At 33.7% G+C, this 14,089-nt stretch overlaps 1 protein-coding gene across 2 annotated transcripts; it reads left to right on the forward strand.

Annotated features, from left to right (window-relative positions):
• The first annotated feature begins 3,307 nt into the window (after positions 1–3,307).
• Positions 3,308–8,444, forward strand: LOC140880461 (aspartyl protease family protein 1-like). 2 transcript variants are annotated; one of them, XM_073284925.1, is made up of 11 exons: positions 3,308–3,442; positions 3,640–3,873; positions 4,398–4,530; positions 5,897–6,132; positions 6,261–6,485; positions 6,579–6,714; positions 6,798–6,871; positions 6,961–7,060; positions 7,134–7,191; positions 7,720–7,791; positions 7,879–8,444. In XM_073284925.1, exons 2-11 carry the CDS (start codon positions 3,761–3,763, stop codon positions 8,130–8,132), a joined length of 1,401 nt encoding a protein of 466 aa, XP_073141026.1. In that variant the 5' UTR covers positions 3,308–3,442; positions 3,640–3,760; the 3' UTR covers positions 8,133–8,444. The 2 variants fall into 2 exon arrangements, with proteins under 2 accessions (XP_073141026.1, XP_073141025.1); XM_073284924.1 differs by lacking the exon at positions 3,308–3,442 and having other exon boundaries at positions 3,455–3,873.
• Positions 8,445–14,089: the final 5,645 nt, after the last annotated feature.

The raw sequence follows: 14,089 nt of genomic DNA on the forward strand, positions 1-14,089 counted from the left end.
GTCGAGTTCGGACCGTCCGATCACCACTTCGGGTCATCCGAAGTGTCCTAAATTCGACACTTGTCAAAAACCATGGCTGAGTAATTCTGCCTACTTGGCACAGGTGAAGTTCGGGCCGTCCGATCCTACTTCGGATCGTCCGCACTTGCCTTAACTCCGAAGTCAACAAGCTCACCTTCGGAGCCCCCGGTGTGCTGAGTTCGGGCCATCCGAAGTTCTCTTCGGACCGTCCGAACTGGCTCAGAAAATAAAAATCCAATTCTTGATTCTGAAGTCCGATTAAGCCCCGAAATTGGTTAATTACCAACCCTTAATCATGTTTAACATATTATTATCTTAAAATGGAATCTGGGTTACTACACTAGCTGCATAGATAAAGCCCATGAATATACAAATAGTATAAATAATATGAGATGGTCATGTGATGACTATCATGAAACTCATATTTGGAATACTGTATATTCAAAACTGTTCCTAGTCGATTCAGCAGCCACAAAGAAGTATAAAGATCGCTCGAGGTTGAGACTAGTATTTGCGATGTGAGTACCACGTTTTATTGGTAGGTAACATGGTGATGTCCAAGCATGTAAATAGGTGCTCCTTGTAGAGTGCACTGAACAACCCTTCCTAAAGGACTTTTCAAGTGGTTATCACTTATCAAGTGGAATAGTCCTAGTTTATGGTTGTACACCATTAGTCCTTATGACCCGGGACAACATGGAGACTCTATATGCTAGAGCTTCACTTTGACTTGTTTACCGACTCAACTGGGGTCATCAGGTGGCAATGTTGGGTGTTGTGTCGAAACATATAGGAGTCAATGCATTGTGGTCGAGGATTCACCGCTTACCTACGGGTATGGATATCCTGTGTGTTCTCATGCATATATAGTTTGAAATCTCTGATCAGAGTAAGTGGTAATAAGAAAGGGTTTCTTGAATTGCACCTTCGATGCAACTAAGTCATGACACATAGTTATCGATTCAATGACAACTCTCGATAAACCAATGGTTGTCGAATCGGACGAGATATATGAGTTGAAGGAACCGTACTGCATGCTAACCATAATTGAATGGTTCTTGCAGGCACTATCATTTGATACCTAGGGAGTCATGTAAGCGATGCTGCTAGACGTTTAACATGATTGATTGGGTACTATCAGACTTGAGTTTTCTGACGTTCTTATTATCAAGGAGTTGATAAATAAGAATGGAGCTATATATGGTATGCTCACATAAGGGACTTGTTGATCTCAAATCACATGGAGACGTGAACCCACTGCTAGTTGTATCAATGAACCATTGAGGGTCACACAAGTACTAGCTTACTAGATCCTGTTGAGAATAAAATTAGTTCAATGTGTTGAACAACTTATAAAGGAGTTTATAAGTGAAATAAATTAGAAGTATGACTTCTAAAGGAGAATAAATGGGAAAGCAACTTTAAATTTGTGAATGTGTTCCAAGATTAAAAGTTAACTTGAATAAAATAATTAATTTTGAAAATGGTGATTTTTGAAATTATTATTATGAACTTAATTAAATTAATTCAAGTTTTGAATTAATAAAACACTAGTGGGCCTTGTAGAGTCTAAATAATTAAATTAATTCAAGTGTTGAATTAATTAAACACTATTGGATCTTGTAGAACCTAAATAGAAATAATGTTAAATAATTATTATACTAGAGGGCTTGAATGAGTTAAGTTGGATTTAATTAATTGATTAAACTTAAATGGGTTTGAGTTTGATAATTAATTAAATATTAATTGATTAAACTTAAATGAGTTTGAATTTGATAATTAATTAAATATTAATTGATTAAACTTAAATGAGTTTGAATTTGATCGTAAGTGAATGATTGTATGCACTTATCTGAAGTGAGCTGTGTAATCGAAAACGAAAGAGAATGAAATAAATATTTTCTAACCGAGTGAGAAATTGATCTGCTCACCCAATTTTCAATTTTTGCGACAATTTTTGTCAAACGAAAATAGTACACATACAAATTCGTAAATCCAAAATACAATCTCAAAATGATGAAAAATGGAATATATACAAAATCGCACAAATTCGTAAACTCATGAGATAATTCGAGGCGGAAGAAACATGGAATATTATAAAATCATGAATCAAAACCAACAACAAATATAGAGATTGAGAGGAATAAAACTACCTCTTTTCGTATCCGAGTATGGTGTAAATTGGGAGAAGAAAGCGTCCGTTTAATTGAAGGGTAGTGAGCAGAAGCGTGAAAACGGGGAGAGAATGTGAAGAAGTCTGCGGGACGTGAAGTGAGAAGTTGTGGGTAAAAAATATTGTGTAAAAAAACTGAATAAAACGTAAAAAGTAATGGTAAAGAAGAAGGGTAAAACCGAAAATAAAAGATGGTGTCTTCATAACAGTTAGGGATGGCAACGGGGCGGATTTGGCTAAATCCGAGACCCGCTCCGCCTCCCTTTAAACCTACCCCGCCACGCGAACCCGACAGGTCCAATCCGGGTTAGACCCGTTGGACAGGCCATAAATTAATAAATTTAAAATTTTAAAAATTAATAAAAATAATTAAATTTAATTTAAATATATTTAAAATTTTTAAAGTTTAAAAATTAATAAAAAATTATTAAATTAAATTTCAAATATATATTGATAATATTTAAGACAAAAAAAAATATTCTCAAAAGTTAAAATTTATTTGTAATTAATTAATAATTATTAGCCAAAAAAAATTATAATGATACATTTTTATACTAAACCTATCATAATAAAATAAATTCATTTCAATCCAATAATATTATACACTCAAATTATGGATAATATATTAATTATTTAGTATAAAAATATAATTATATATATATATATAGAAGTTTTAAGCTGCCCAACAAATTTCTGTCCACTTCGTCCTCGAACACTAAAATCCGGTGTCGGGTTTTAGTTGTTTTTGTTTTTGATTTTTCGCACCACTAAAACACGACATCGGATTTTAGTGATCGGACACGAAGTGGACATCATTTGTTGAGCAGCTGAAAATTTTTATATATATATAATTTGGCGAGACGGGTTCGGGGCGGGTTTGGCCAAACCCGGGACTCGCCCCGAACCCGTTTAGGCTAGTCTACACCCGCTCCGTCGCAACGCATTTGATGCAGAACAAGACTCATTGTCATCCCTAATACCAGCAGTTTCTATACTCCTCTCAAATAGAAAAAAATAGTTGAGATATAGATATAGATATAGATATAATATCTAATTTTTCAAAAAAAAAAAAAATTTATTTAGTGTCAAAAATATTTTGGTAGAGAGATGGTGGGAACTGGGAAAGGTCAGAGATGACTTTTGAGTTCTCTTTGATTATTCCTGTTGTGCTGTGCTGCTGTGTTCTCCTGAGTCATCACTCCTTATCCCTCAACAGCAGTTGACTAGAGCAAATCTTTGCTCACTCGGGTAAGAACTCGTCAACATTTATTTATTTATTCTATTTCCCATGCTGAGAAATTAGTCTCCGCCACCGGAATTTGTGGATGATTTAATTATTTGGCCAAAAGTCTGTGTTTTTCGACGAATTAAATGATCATGTACAAAAATACTTGGGGCGCTGTTCTGATCATGCTAGTATCTGTGTGCTGGATTCATGCCTGCAGGGGTGGCGACGCATTTGGGACGTTCGGCTTCGATATCCACCACAGGTATTCCGACCATGTCAAGGATTTCTTGGACTTTGATGGGCTGCCGGAGAAGGGTTCGTTTGATTACTACGCCGCCATGGCCCACCGTGATCATCTCTTCAAGGCCCGCCGTCTTGCCGGCTCCACCACTTCCCCCGCTCTCACCTTTTCTGGTGGAAACAGTACCTATCGTCTCAGCGCTCTTGGATTGTACGACTGTTTACGTTTCTTTTAGATTTATTTTGTTTCTCTACAATATGGTTTTGCCTTTGTCCCGTTGCTGACTTTACTGGTTGACCCCATATCAAATCTTTATTGCATACGGTGATCTCTTTTCGGTTTCGTTTTCGTGCTTCATCAAACTGAAATGAATGATATATGGGTTACTTGTATTTGGTTATTATTGGCTATTGTGCTTTGGAGTTGGAAATCTATGATGCCAAGAACTTTTGCTTGTTTATTTGTTGTTAGTCATGCCTAATCAAGTACAAATCAATGGTGGTTACTTAATACGACCACATCGGGTCGAGCGATAAAAATTTTGAGAGTACTAGAGTTAACTTCACTTATGGTCACGATGGTTTCGAAAAGAGTTACTTTTTGTGATTATGTTTTCATTTTGTCTTATATCAAGCATTGTAGTTTTTTCTGCTTCTATTAAATGCTATGCAATTCTTGTATCTAAGTGCTTAGTTTTTGTTGGCCTTGCTTCATATATAACCGTGTATTTGCAGCTTGCATTACGTATTTGTGGATGTGGGAACACCTAACTCAACATATCTTGTTGCACTGGACACTGGCAGCGACCTGTTTTGGTTACCTTGCGATTGTACCAGCTGTGTACGTAGCTTGAATATATCAGGGCAGGTATGCTATGAAAAGTTGGAGTTAATCTTCCAATAGTTTCGAAAGTTGTCCATTTCTTTTTATTTCACTTGCAGTTCATATTTGTTGATTCGGAATTTTAAGATCTCGTGTTGTAGTTTCCGGAGTCTAGACTATGTTGTGTTTCCTTCATAAGCATTACAAAGCTCACGCTTCCAATTCATTCCCCGAAAATATTTTATCAGGAAATATTTTGCATGGAAACAAAACCATATATACAATAATACAATAGGTGTTTCCCTTTTCAAAGTTCTTCCTGCAAATAGGATAACCCTTGCCTATATATCTTGTTACTTGTACTGTCGTACATTCTCATTATCTCATTCATGTGGATTCAATGAAGAGGAACAAACGATCTGGACAAGTACTTTTGTTGACCGGTCTTTGTTCTCTGCTTGAAAGGATACAACCACTCCGTTTACACCGGAGTGGTTGTATATTAATGGTTGATTACATATGAAAATTTAGTTTATAGTAGGTATAATTTTAGTTAAACTACGGTACTAAGCGTAAATAGTGCTTAAACCCAACCCTTTCTCATTCTCACGTTTGATTGGAATCGTGGTCACATGGTCGGTGCAATATTTGCCCATCTTTTCTCTGATGTTGCCAATGGTTCCTGGGTGGCCTAACATTCTGAGTATTGATGAAATGGATGATGAATTCTATGGATCCGAAATTGGATCAAGGTATCTATTTTGATAAGAACTTCGATGAGATATAGAAAATGTGTGGATATACTCTTTACACTTGGAACATATCTTGAGAACTATCAGCCTATCACGTCCTTCAAATGGATCGGGAAACATATGTTCTCACTAAAGCCTTTTCAGAAGTGAGCTTAAGTCCTTATTTGGCAGGATATGAACAATGTGCGTGTAACTCACTAAATTGAGGAATAGTGTTTGTAAGTTAGGATTTTTGTCCCAATTTTTCGAAGCCCGAAAAATTGTTGCAGTAGTTGCAGTTCATATTTACTATTTTCTAGTTTGTCATTTTGGTTTATTATGTCTCGTTTCTGTAGGTCTGCTTCCTCTATTGAAGTTCTCTAAAATAGAGGAAAATGCTTGCCAGTTTAACTTGTACATTCTCATTCATGAAATTCGGTAGGAGATTTATTTTCTTCTAAAAGCATATGTCAAAGCAGTGTTTATTTGATGTTTAATTTACTTCAAAGCATACACCTGACTATAGATAGAATGTGTATTTTTTATTTAGTGGCTAGATACCCACTGTTAAGTTTTTTGGCGAGTCCACCATTGTGGGTGTCAATAATATCTTGATCTAGGTAATTCTTTTCCTGGAATTCATGGCTTCACGTTGTTTTTGTGTGATTTCTATGAAACAGAATATAGATCTAAACATATACAGCCCGAATGCATCTTCAACTAGCATGCCAGTTCCATGCAATAGCCCGATTTGTGGGGCTAGAAGAGGGTGCTCGATCAGTCGGAATGCTTGCGCGTATCGAGACGTATATCTTTCCAGCAATACATCATCGGCAGGGATATTAATAGATGATATTTTGCATTTGGTTTCAGATGACAGTCAAAAGACACGTGTTGAGGCCCCAATTACATTAGGGTGGGTGCTATCATTTCCTTGTCAAGAAAAATTATCTTGAAATTTATGAGTCACCAAAAAACATGGCATGTATCCCTCACGAGAATGTTCTTTTATCTCAATCTCTTGTTTGGTATCTTGAATTTCAGCTGTGGAATAACTCAAACTGGTGATTTTTTGAATGGTGGCGCTCCTAATGGTCTCTTTGGGCTCGGGATGGATAATATATCCGTTCCTAGTATTTTAGCTAGCAAAGGGCTTACCGCAAATTCTTTCGGGATGTGTTTTGGTCCCAATGGACTTGGAAGAATTGATTTTGGTGATAAAGGGAGTCCAGACCAAAAAGTAACTCCATTCAATCTTGAACAATTACAGTAAGCAGTCATCTTTACTCCCGCAATGGATGGATGACCACCCACCCCACCCCACGCCCTGGTCTCTTCATTAATGTTCCGAATTTTCTGCAGTCCAACCTATAATATCACTGTGACGCAAATAGTTGTGGGGAACAGCTCCACTGATTTAGAGTTCACGGCAATCTTTGACTCTGGCACCTCATTTACATACTTGAATGATCCAGCTTACACAGTTCTTACAATGAACGTAAGTCTAATGAGCAAAACTCTCTTTCCTAGTGGTATTACTGTTTCCTCAATAAAAGTTCAAATGTTTCTCTTCTGTTTCAGTTTGATTCACAGATAACTGAGCCACGTTTTCGGCCGAGCACCAAGTTTATCTTTGATTATTGCTATGAGCTGGGGTTAGTTATATTGATGGCAAAACACTTTAATTCAGCTCATGTATTTTATCATGTTCCATTTTTGGTTCATTGTTTTCCATTGTATGCAGTTCAAATCAAACAAGCTTTGTCATTCCGGATATGAACTTGAGAATGAAAGGTGGAAACACTTTTTTCCTTAACGACCCAATAATAATAATTAGACACAGCGTAAGATTCTTGCATTGGATCAGTGTTCGAGGATTCCATCAAAGAAATGTGTTGACATTATCTCTTCTGTCAGGGCGGGATCGCATTTTGTATGGCCATCGTCAAAAGTGGGGATGTTAACATTATTGGACGTGAGTATCATGATTATAATATCTTTATCGCTTCACGTTACACATCTTCTCATGTGTTGGCAATGGATTTTCACTTGTCATCTTATTTAAACAACCCACTCCACTGAAGATTTGACATCCTTTTGCTGTCTACATACTACTGGATTTTAATAGAAATTGCAAGAAAAAACCAAGTATATTGGATTCATACATATATACACTATCAGAAGGTCCATTTGATTATCTTCTTAAACTGTTTTGTCTTGAGATTGCGCTTCATAAATGAAAGATTATAGCGAGTTACCATCTCTTTCTTTTCTACAATATCCATTTCTAGTGTTTCACTAAACTGATTTATCACCTCCAGTAGCTCGAAATGTACCTAAACATCTTCAACGTAACTTTGTCGCTATCTCAAAATTATAGCGTCGTGCAACCTATTTGTCTGCTAGAAAAATCAAACCATCATAATCTTCTGTTGTAGCAATTGTTTTTTATTCAACATTAGCCCTACTCTGTTACGGCTGACCGATACTTTCTGGTTTCCAGAAAATTTTATGGCTGGATATCGCATAATTTTTGATCGCGAAGAGATGGTTTTGGGTTGGCAAGAATCTGACTGTGAGTTGCTACACATTTTTCATATTTGCATTTTTGTTCTTGGAAGTGCATGGCACTGACATTGACTTTCATATTTGTTAACCACAGGCTATGATTCCGGCAAGAATACTCTGCCTATAGGCAATAACACCAGGAGCGATGCTCCTTCACCTTCCATATTTCAGCCCCAAGCCACGCCTAGCAATACGCCTCATAGCTCTCCCCCATCGGCTCCATCGCTGGGATCATCTCCTCCGCCTCCACAAGGAAACAGTGCGGTCCACCTGAGTTCCATCAACAACAATCTGTTAGTGGTCATATTTACATTTCTTTTCCATTACTTTATCATCATCTACTCTTGAGTTCCTATCAACCATGGCGTAGTATATATTACTTGAGAAATCCAGACTCTTGTTACAAATGGAGCATCATGTAATACTGGCATATGATTTTGTTTGGGCATATTTTTTTTAATTACAAAAAATCCGCAGTCTCTGTCATTTGGATTTTGTTGTCGATTCATCATTGTTCTTGTTAAATAACAATCTATATGTAAATATAGGTATAATTATATTCAAGTTTCTAGTCATTACTAGGAAAAAAGCACGTGCTACGCACGTGATATCACGTTGTATTTAGTCAATTCAATTAAATATCATATTAATAATTAAATATTTGCATTTCGCAATTAATATACAATTAAATTTTTTTATACCTGGTCAAATATGAATAGAAAGTTATATTAATTAATATTGAGTTATCAGCAATATAATACAATGAGACGATAATTTATTATAGAGAAATTTTATATAACTACACATACTTTATAATTAACTCGTTTTCTAATCAAAATTTATTAAATTATTGCAGTATATTTGTAAACAAACGAATATTAAAAAATAAATAATAAATTAAACCAAGTGAAACATTTAAAAATTGTATGTCTTACATATTTAACATTATTTACTTTTCAATAGTATTTTAATGGTTTTATTGTATATAATATAACGTATGAGTGAATAAATCTTAAAACCAAAAGACAAGGTGTTCTCTAATAATCAATTTATATGTAATATGGTGAGCAGATATGTAAAATTATTTATACATTCATCGTTTGATTTGAGTGATAGGATAAGTAATCCATAGATAAATAATATAATGTAAATTAAAAATAAATAAGAAAAAATAGTTAATACATTATTTGATTTGATGAATAGATTATAATTATTTGATTTAATTGATGTAAAATTATTAATTAATAAATAGATAAATAATATGACGAAAATAAGGCGAAATTGATTGGGATAAGTTATACATATATTAATAATGCATCAAACCAAACAATGCTTTTATCCAACTTAAATCATAATATATAATTGTTTCAATTAATTGACCCAGTAATTATATACATAACATGGTAAGGAGATATGTGAAAATTTTTACACTAACTTTTTCAATCTAATTTAAATACTAATGTCAAGTTATAGACTTATAGCAATAGAGAGGCATGAGTAATAATAAATCTATATAACTTTAAAGTGATTATTAGTTATGAGTATTATATTTGATACATAAATTTTTTATTGGTAAAAAAAATCAAACAAAACACTTTTTTAAAATGATAAAATTTAGAATGTGGATATAATAATAATAATAATAATAATAATAATAATAAAAAAAAAATATAAAGCAATAGAATAATAATCATAGGGATGTATGAGTAATAATGAAATCTTTATAACTTAAAAGTGATTATAAGTTACAATATTCTACTTGATACATTTATTTTTTTATTGGTAAAAAATGAAAGAAAACTAAAAAATTATTTAAAATGATAAATTTTAGAATGAGAATTAAAATAATAATTAAACTTATTAAGTAACGTAGATTATTATTTAAATTTTTTATATATTTTTTATTTATTACTTATGTTATTTTATTTATATTTGTACTCAACTCTTAAAGTAAATTATAGTAAAAAAAAAAAAAAGGGAGGCAAGATTGGTATCCACTTAAATTAACATGTCATTTGGTGTCAACAATATTGAGAGAAATGTTATAGTTAAATGTATTAATATAAATAAGACAATGATAATTATTGATCGATGAGAGCATCATATTTAGTTATTATTATAGAAATATAATACATCTCAAAATTATTGTGTATAAATTATTTATCATTAATTAATTAACTAATTAGGACAAATTTTTGGTTATTTTACTTTAAATATGTGAGTCATTAGTAGTAATGATCCTTTATTAGTATGAGTTAAATAATGGAGCAAAAACAACTCTAGTTATTGTGTTTTTGGTTTTATAAACCTCATATTGCATTTATAAAGTTAACTGCAAAGTTAACTCTATATATTATTTTAACATAAGTGCAATTAATGAATAAACTATATATTTTGATATAATTTATTTATTATTTTAAAATTATTAACTTCATTTCGCACTATTATAATAAAAAATAACTAATTAATCAATTAAAATTTTTTAACAAAAAATGTAAACTACTACAAAAGTTGTGTTTAAATTATATATATATATATATATATATATATATATATATATATTATTAAGTGTTGGTGATTAAATCGAAATTTTGGTGATTTAATTAAAAGGGAACAGATTGAACAAAACCAAGAAATAAATAAATAAGTTTATTAAGGTCATCCGAAAGCAGATCAAGTTATCGAACAAGTAACCAATCCAAATCGAATAAGATATTTTGATCTAAATACGTTCGAAGTTATTTTCGTAACAGATGAAATATTAACTCCATAGAAGAACAACCTAGATCGATCAAATTCAAAGCAAATATATTCAACCAGATCAAGTTCTCATGCCTTCTGCCAGATCGAGTTGAATCATACTCGGCCAAGATCAAAATCTAATGTATTCATCCAAATCAAGCTTGTTAGGATCGAAACACAGTGTGAGAAGGGGGGGGGGGGACACTTTTTAAAACTTAAAGATAACTTCAATCTGCTTGTTAAAACAAACAGAAGTTTTGTTTGCTTAAAATCTTTGTTCTGTTCGAAATATCTGATTAGATCAGACGTAAAAATCTTCTTCGCAGAATTGAACTTTGAAAAACTAATGGCAGATCAAATAAAATGAATTCAGTAAGTAAAGGGACAGAGAATTTTTTATGGATGTTCGGAGTTTAATATCCTATGTCACCTCTTCTTCTGTTTTCAGAAAGATTCCACTAGAAGAATTTGATTTATACAACACTTTGTACAAATCTTATCCAATCAACTCTTGAAAGAAACTTCTAGCTATACTCTCTCTCGAAGCAGATCAAACTCTGCTCGAGTTGCAGAACGAAGTCACAAAAGTGTGCTTCGTAAACTTGATTTGGTAAGCTACAAGATGCTTTAATCTGGATCAATCTGATATGATATGAATGGCTTTGAACTCGATCGATTTTGATAAACTGTCTGACTCAGAGCTTCGAAACTTTGATCTGGTAATTTGAGTTTCTGAGTTAGATTATAGAGTGAAGGATTTTTGACTTTTCGGATGAGTTGATATAAAATCTTAAATTTGTGGTTTCGTATGTTGTTCACTCTGTGTTTGAATCTTGAATAATCACTTATTTATAGTCTTCAAAAATAGCCAGTGAGCCGCCAACATCTTCTGAGAATGATCCGCCAACATATCTCATAAATTGGCTCAAAATCTTGATTTTGTTGGATATGACAACCAGCGTTCAAATCTTCATTAAATGCCTTTGTCTTCTAGCTCAACAACCTTTTGAAAAATAGCGGCAGCTGATCTTGAATGGTTTCATCCGATTGTTTGATCTGGTTGAAGACATTCAAGCTTGATTTGATTGAAGAGTAAATAATTGATCTTGGCCGAATATATTTTAGCCAAGTATGATTTGAACTCGATATGGAAGAAGGCATGAGAACTTGATCGATCTGGGTTGTTCTTCTAGAGGATGACCATTTGATCTGTTAAAATATTAAAATTGTAAGAATACATAGGTCAAATGCTTGTTTGATCTGGACTGGTTCAACTTACCGGAAACTTGATCTAAGAATTAGTAAGGATCAATTTTGTCTTGTTCGATCTGTATGAGTCCATTGTTACCCATTTGTTTGATCTGAAATTCTGCTTCCATTTCTCCTTAATGATCTTATCAATTTAATACTTGGTTTTGTTTGATCTGTTTTTAATCACCAAAACTTTTGATTTAATCACGAACAATTTCCCCTTTTTGGTGATGTCAAAACCAAGTCGTTTTTGTCAATATTCAGACTGATTAAAGAATTCATATCAAAAGCTTCATTTCATAGATCGAATAATAATCTTTGGACAATAATAACCACTCATCAGAAAAAATGGCTAAACTATTCAAAATCTGCTACTTCTTCCCTTTTTCTTTTGACTCTTTGGAAGTGGCTGCCTTTTTCCCTTTTTTGGCATCACCAGTCTCATGTAGTAGATCAAGAATGATCGTGAGTTGCGTATCAAAAGTGTCGTGTAGTTCTTGAATCTTAGTTTCACTTGTGGCCTGAATGTTGTCAAATATTAAAAGAATATCATTATTTGATCTTATTTGTGCTCTGTGCATATGATTGATAGCACCAGATATATCTTCAAATTTGTCCAGAACATTCCTCTTGAAGGCATCTAGATCTGCGAAGTTGCGGGAAGTATCTATTTGCAATTCAGAAACAATGTTGAACAGTTGATTGAGAGAGTCAGATATAAACTGGGACGACATCAAATCATTATGTTGTGAAGAAGAAGCATTGTCTTGAGTAGATGCCAATTCATGTACTTTAAACTCTTCAGTGGCAGAAGAAGTAGGAATAATATCAGTCTCTTGGATTTGATCTGATAATGAAGAACTCCTTGGAGGAATAGCAGTTGGAAGAGAAAAAGGTGTCTCTGATTTTTTTGTAGAATAAACTATTAACTCCTTCTTGAAAAAAATTGGCAGAGGTTGGAACAGAGGATGGATTGGATCAAGTTTAATTTCCTTGAGTATTGAAGGAAGTTTCAGATAAGGCATTCTGTCTGATTCCAGTATCTTCTTCTCAGTCAAAGATTTTGCAAAGTCAGCCTATAGTTGTTCAACAGCTGAAACATAAGTTACAATGGCTGTGGTCGGATCAAAGTCTAGCACTGTAGAGAAAGGTGGAATCACAATGTGTTCTAGAGGCTCAACAATAAAATCCTCAATTAAAGGGCCTTTAGAAATAGGATCTTCCATCCGAGATTCAACCATAGATTCATCAATAGTTGATTCTTCAATCTGAATCTCAACCAAAGGTTCCTCAATCTCAACCAAAGGTTCCTGAGACGACCCTAGCTCTGTAAATATAAATAATAAATAAAGAATTACGGAATTTTTCGAAAAAATTTTCCATGACTCGTTTAAAACTATTAAAAAGCCAACCTATCACAAACAGCAGTTCAAACAAGTGAAATAAACACCTGATAAAAATACAAATACGATAATCATAGGATCTAAAAAGGGGAGTTAATCCCACACAGTTGCGGAATAATAAACTGTTAAGTTTACATGCCAAAAATTCTAAAGCATGGAAAACACATCCTGCAAATAACTGAAAGTGTATGAAAATATTTCAACTCATAAATAAAAAGGGCAACATCAGAGTTTTGTGAAAAGCTAAAAGCATGTCGGTCAAGGGCCTGCACCACCGGTGACCTCGCCCTGGGGATCCTGCCCCTCAACCTCAATGTATTAGTCATCACCTGAAAACAAATAAGTGTAGTGAGCCTAAAAGATTCAGCAAGAAAATTGGGGGGGGGGGGGGGGGATAACGAGTACTACATAAATACAAGTACATGCAGATTAAAAATAACTTGTAATAAAATAATTTTGCGCCCCTAACTTAAATAAATGATTTCTGAATGAAATGAGTAAACATGAATGAAACATGTGCATGGCTAAGTCGAACATAAATAACTGAATAAACTGATCTGAACATAGTCATAAATATTGAACTTAGATCCTTGGATTGTGACTCTGTGATTTCGATCATGATCATGGCTGCAGTGCACTATGCCGCAAGGAGGTCAGGATAACACCCAATCCAATCTTGCCCTGTATTTGGTAAGGGTGGCCAAGATATCTCTCAACCTCACGCGAGCACATGCTAAGGTAAGGAAACCCATAATGATTTGGTAAGGGAGGCCAAAACGTCTCCCAGCCCCATGCATACACATGAATAAATGTAGTCACAATCATCTCACTTCGTTCGTAAAATACTTTATTTCCTTCATGAATATGAGACTTAGCATGCATATGTAAATATTTGAACGGTAATCATGC

Source organism: Henckelia pumila, chromosome 2, assembly GCF_033568475.1.
Source record: "Henckelia pumila isolate YLH828 chromosome 2, ASM3356847v2, whole genome shotgun sequence".
In the NCBI taxonomy this organism is placed as follows: Eukaryota; Viridiplantae; Streptophyta; class Magnoliopsida; order Lamiales; family Gesneriaceae; genus Henckelia; species Henckelia pumila.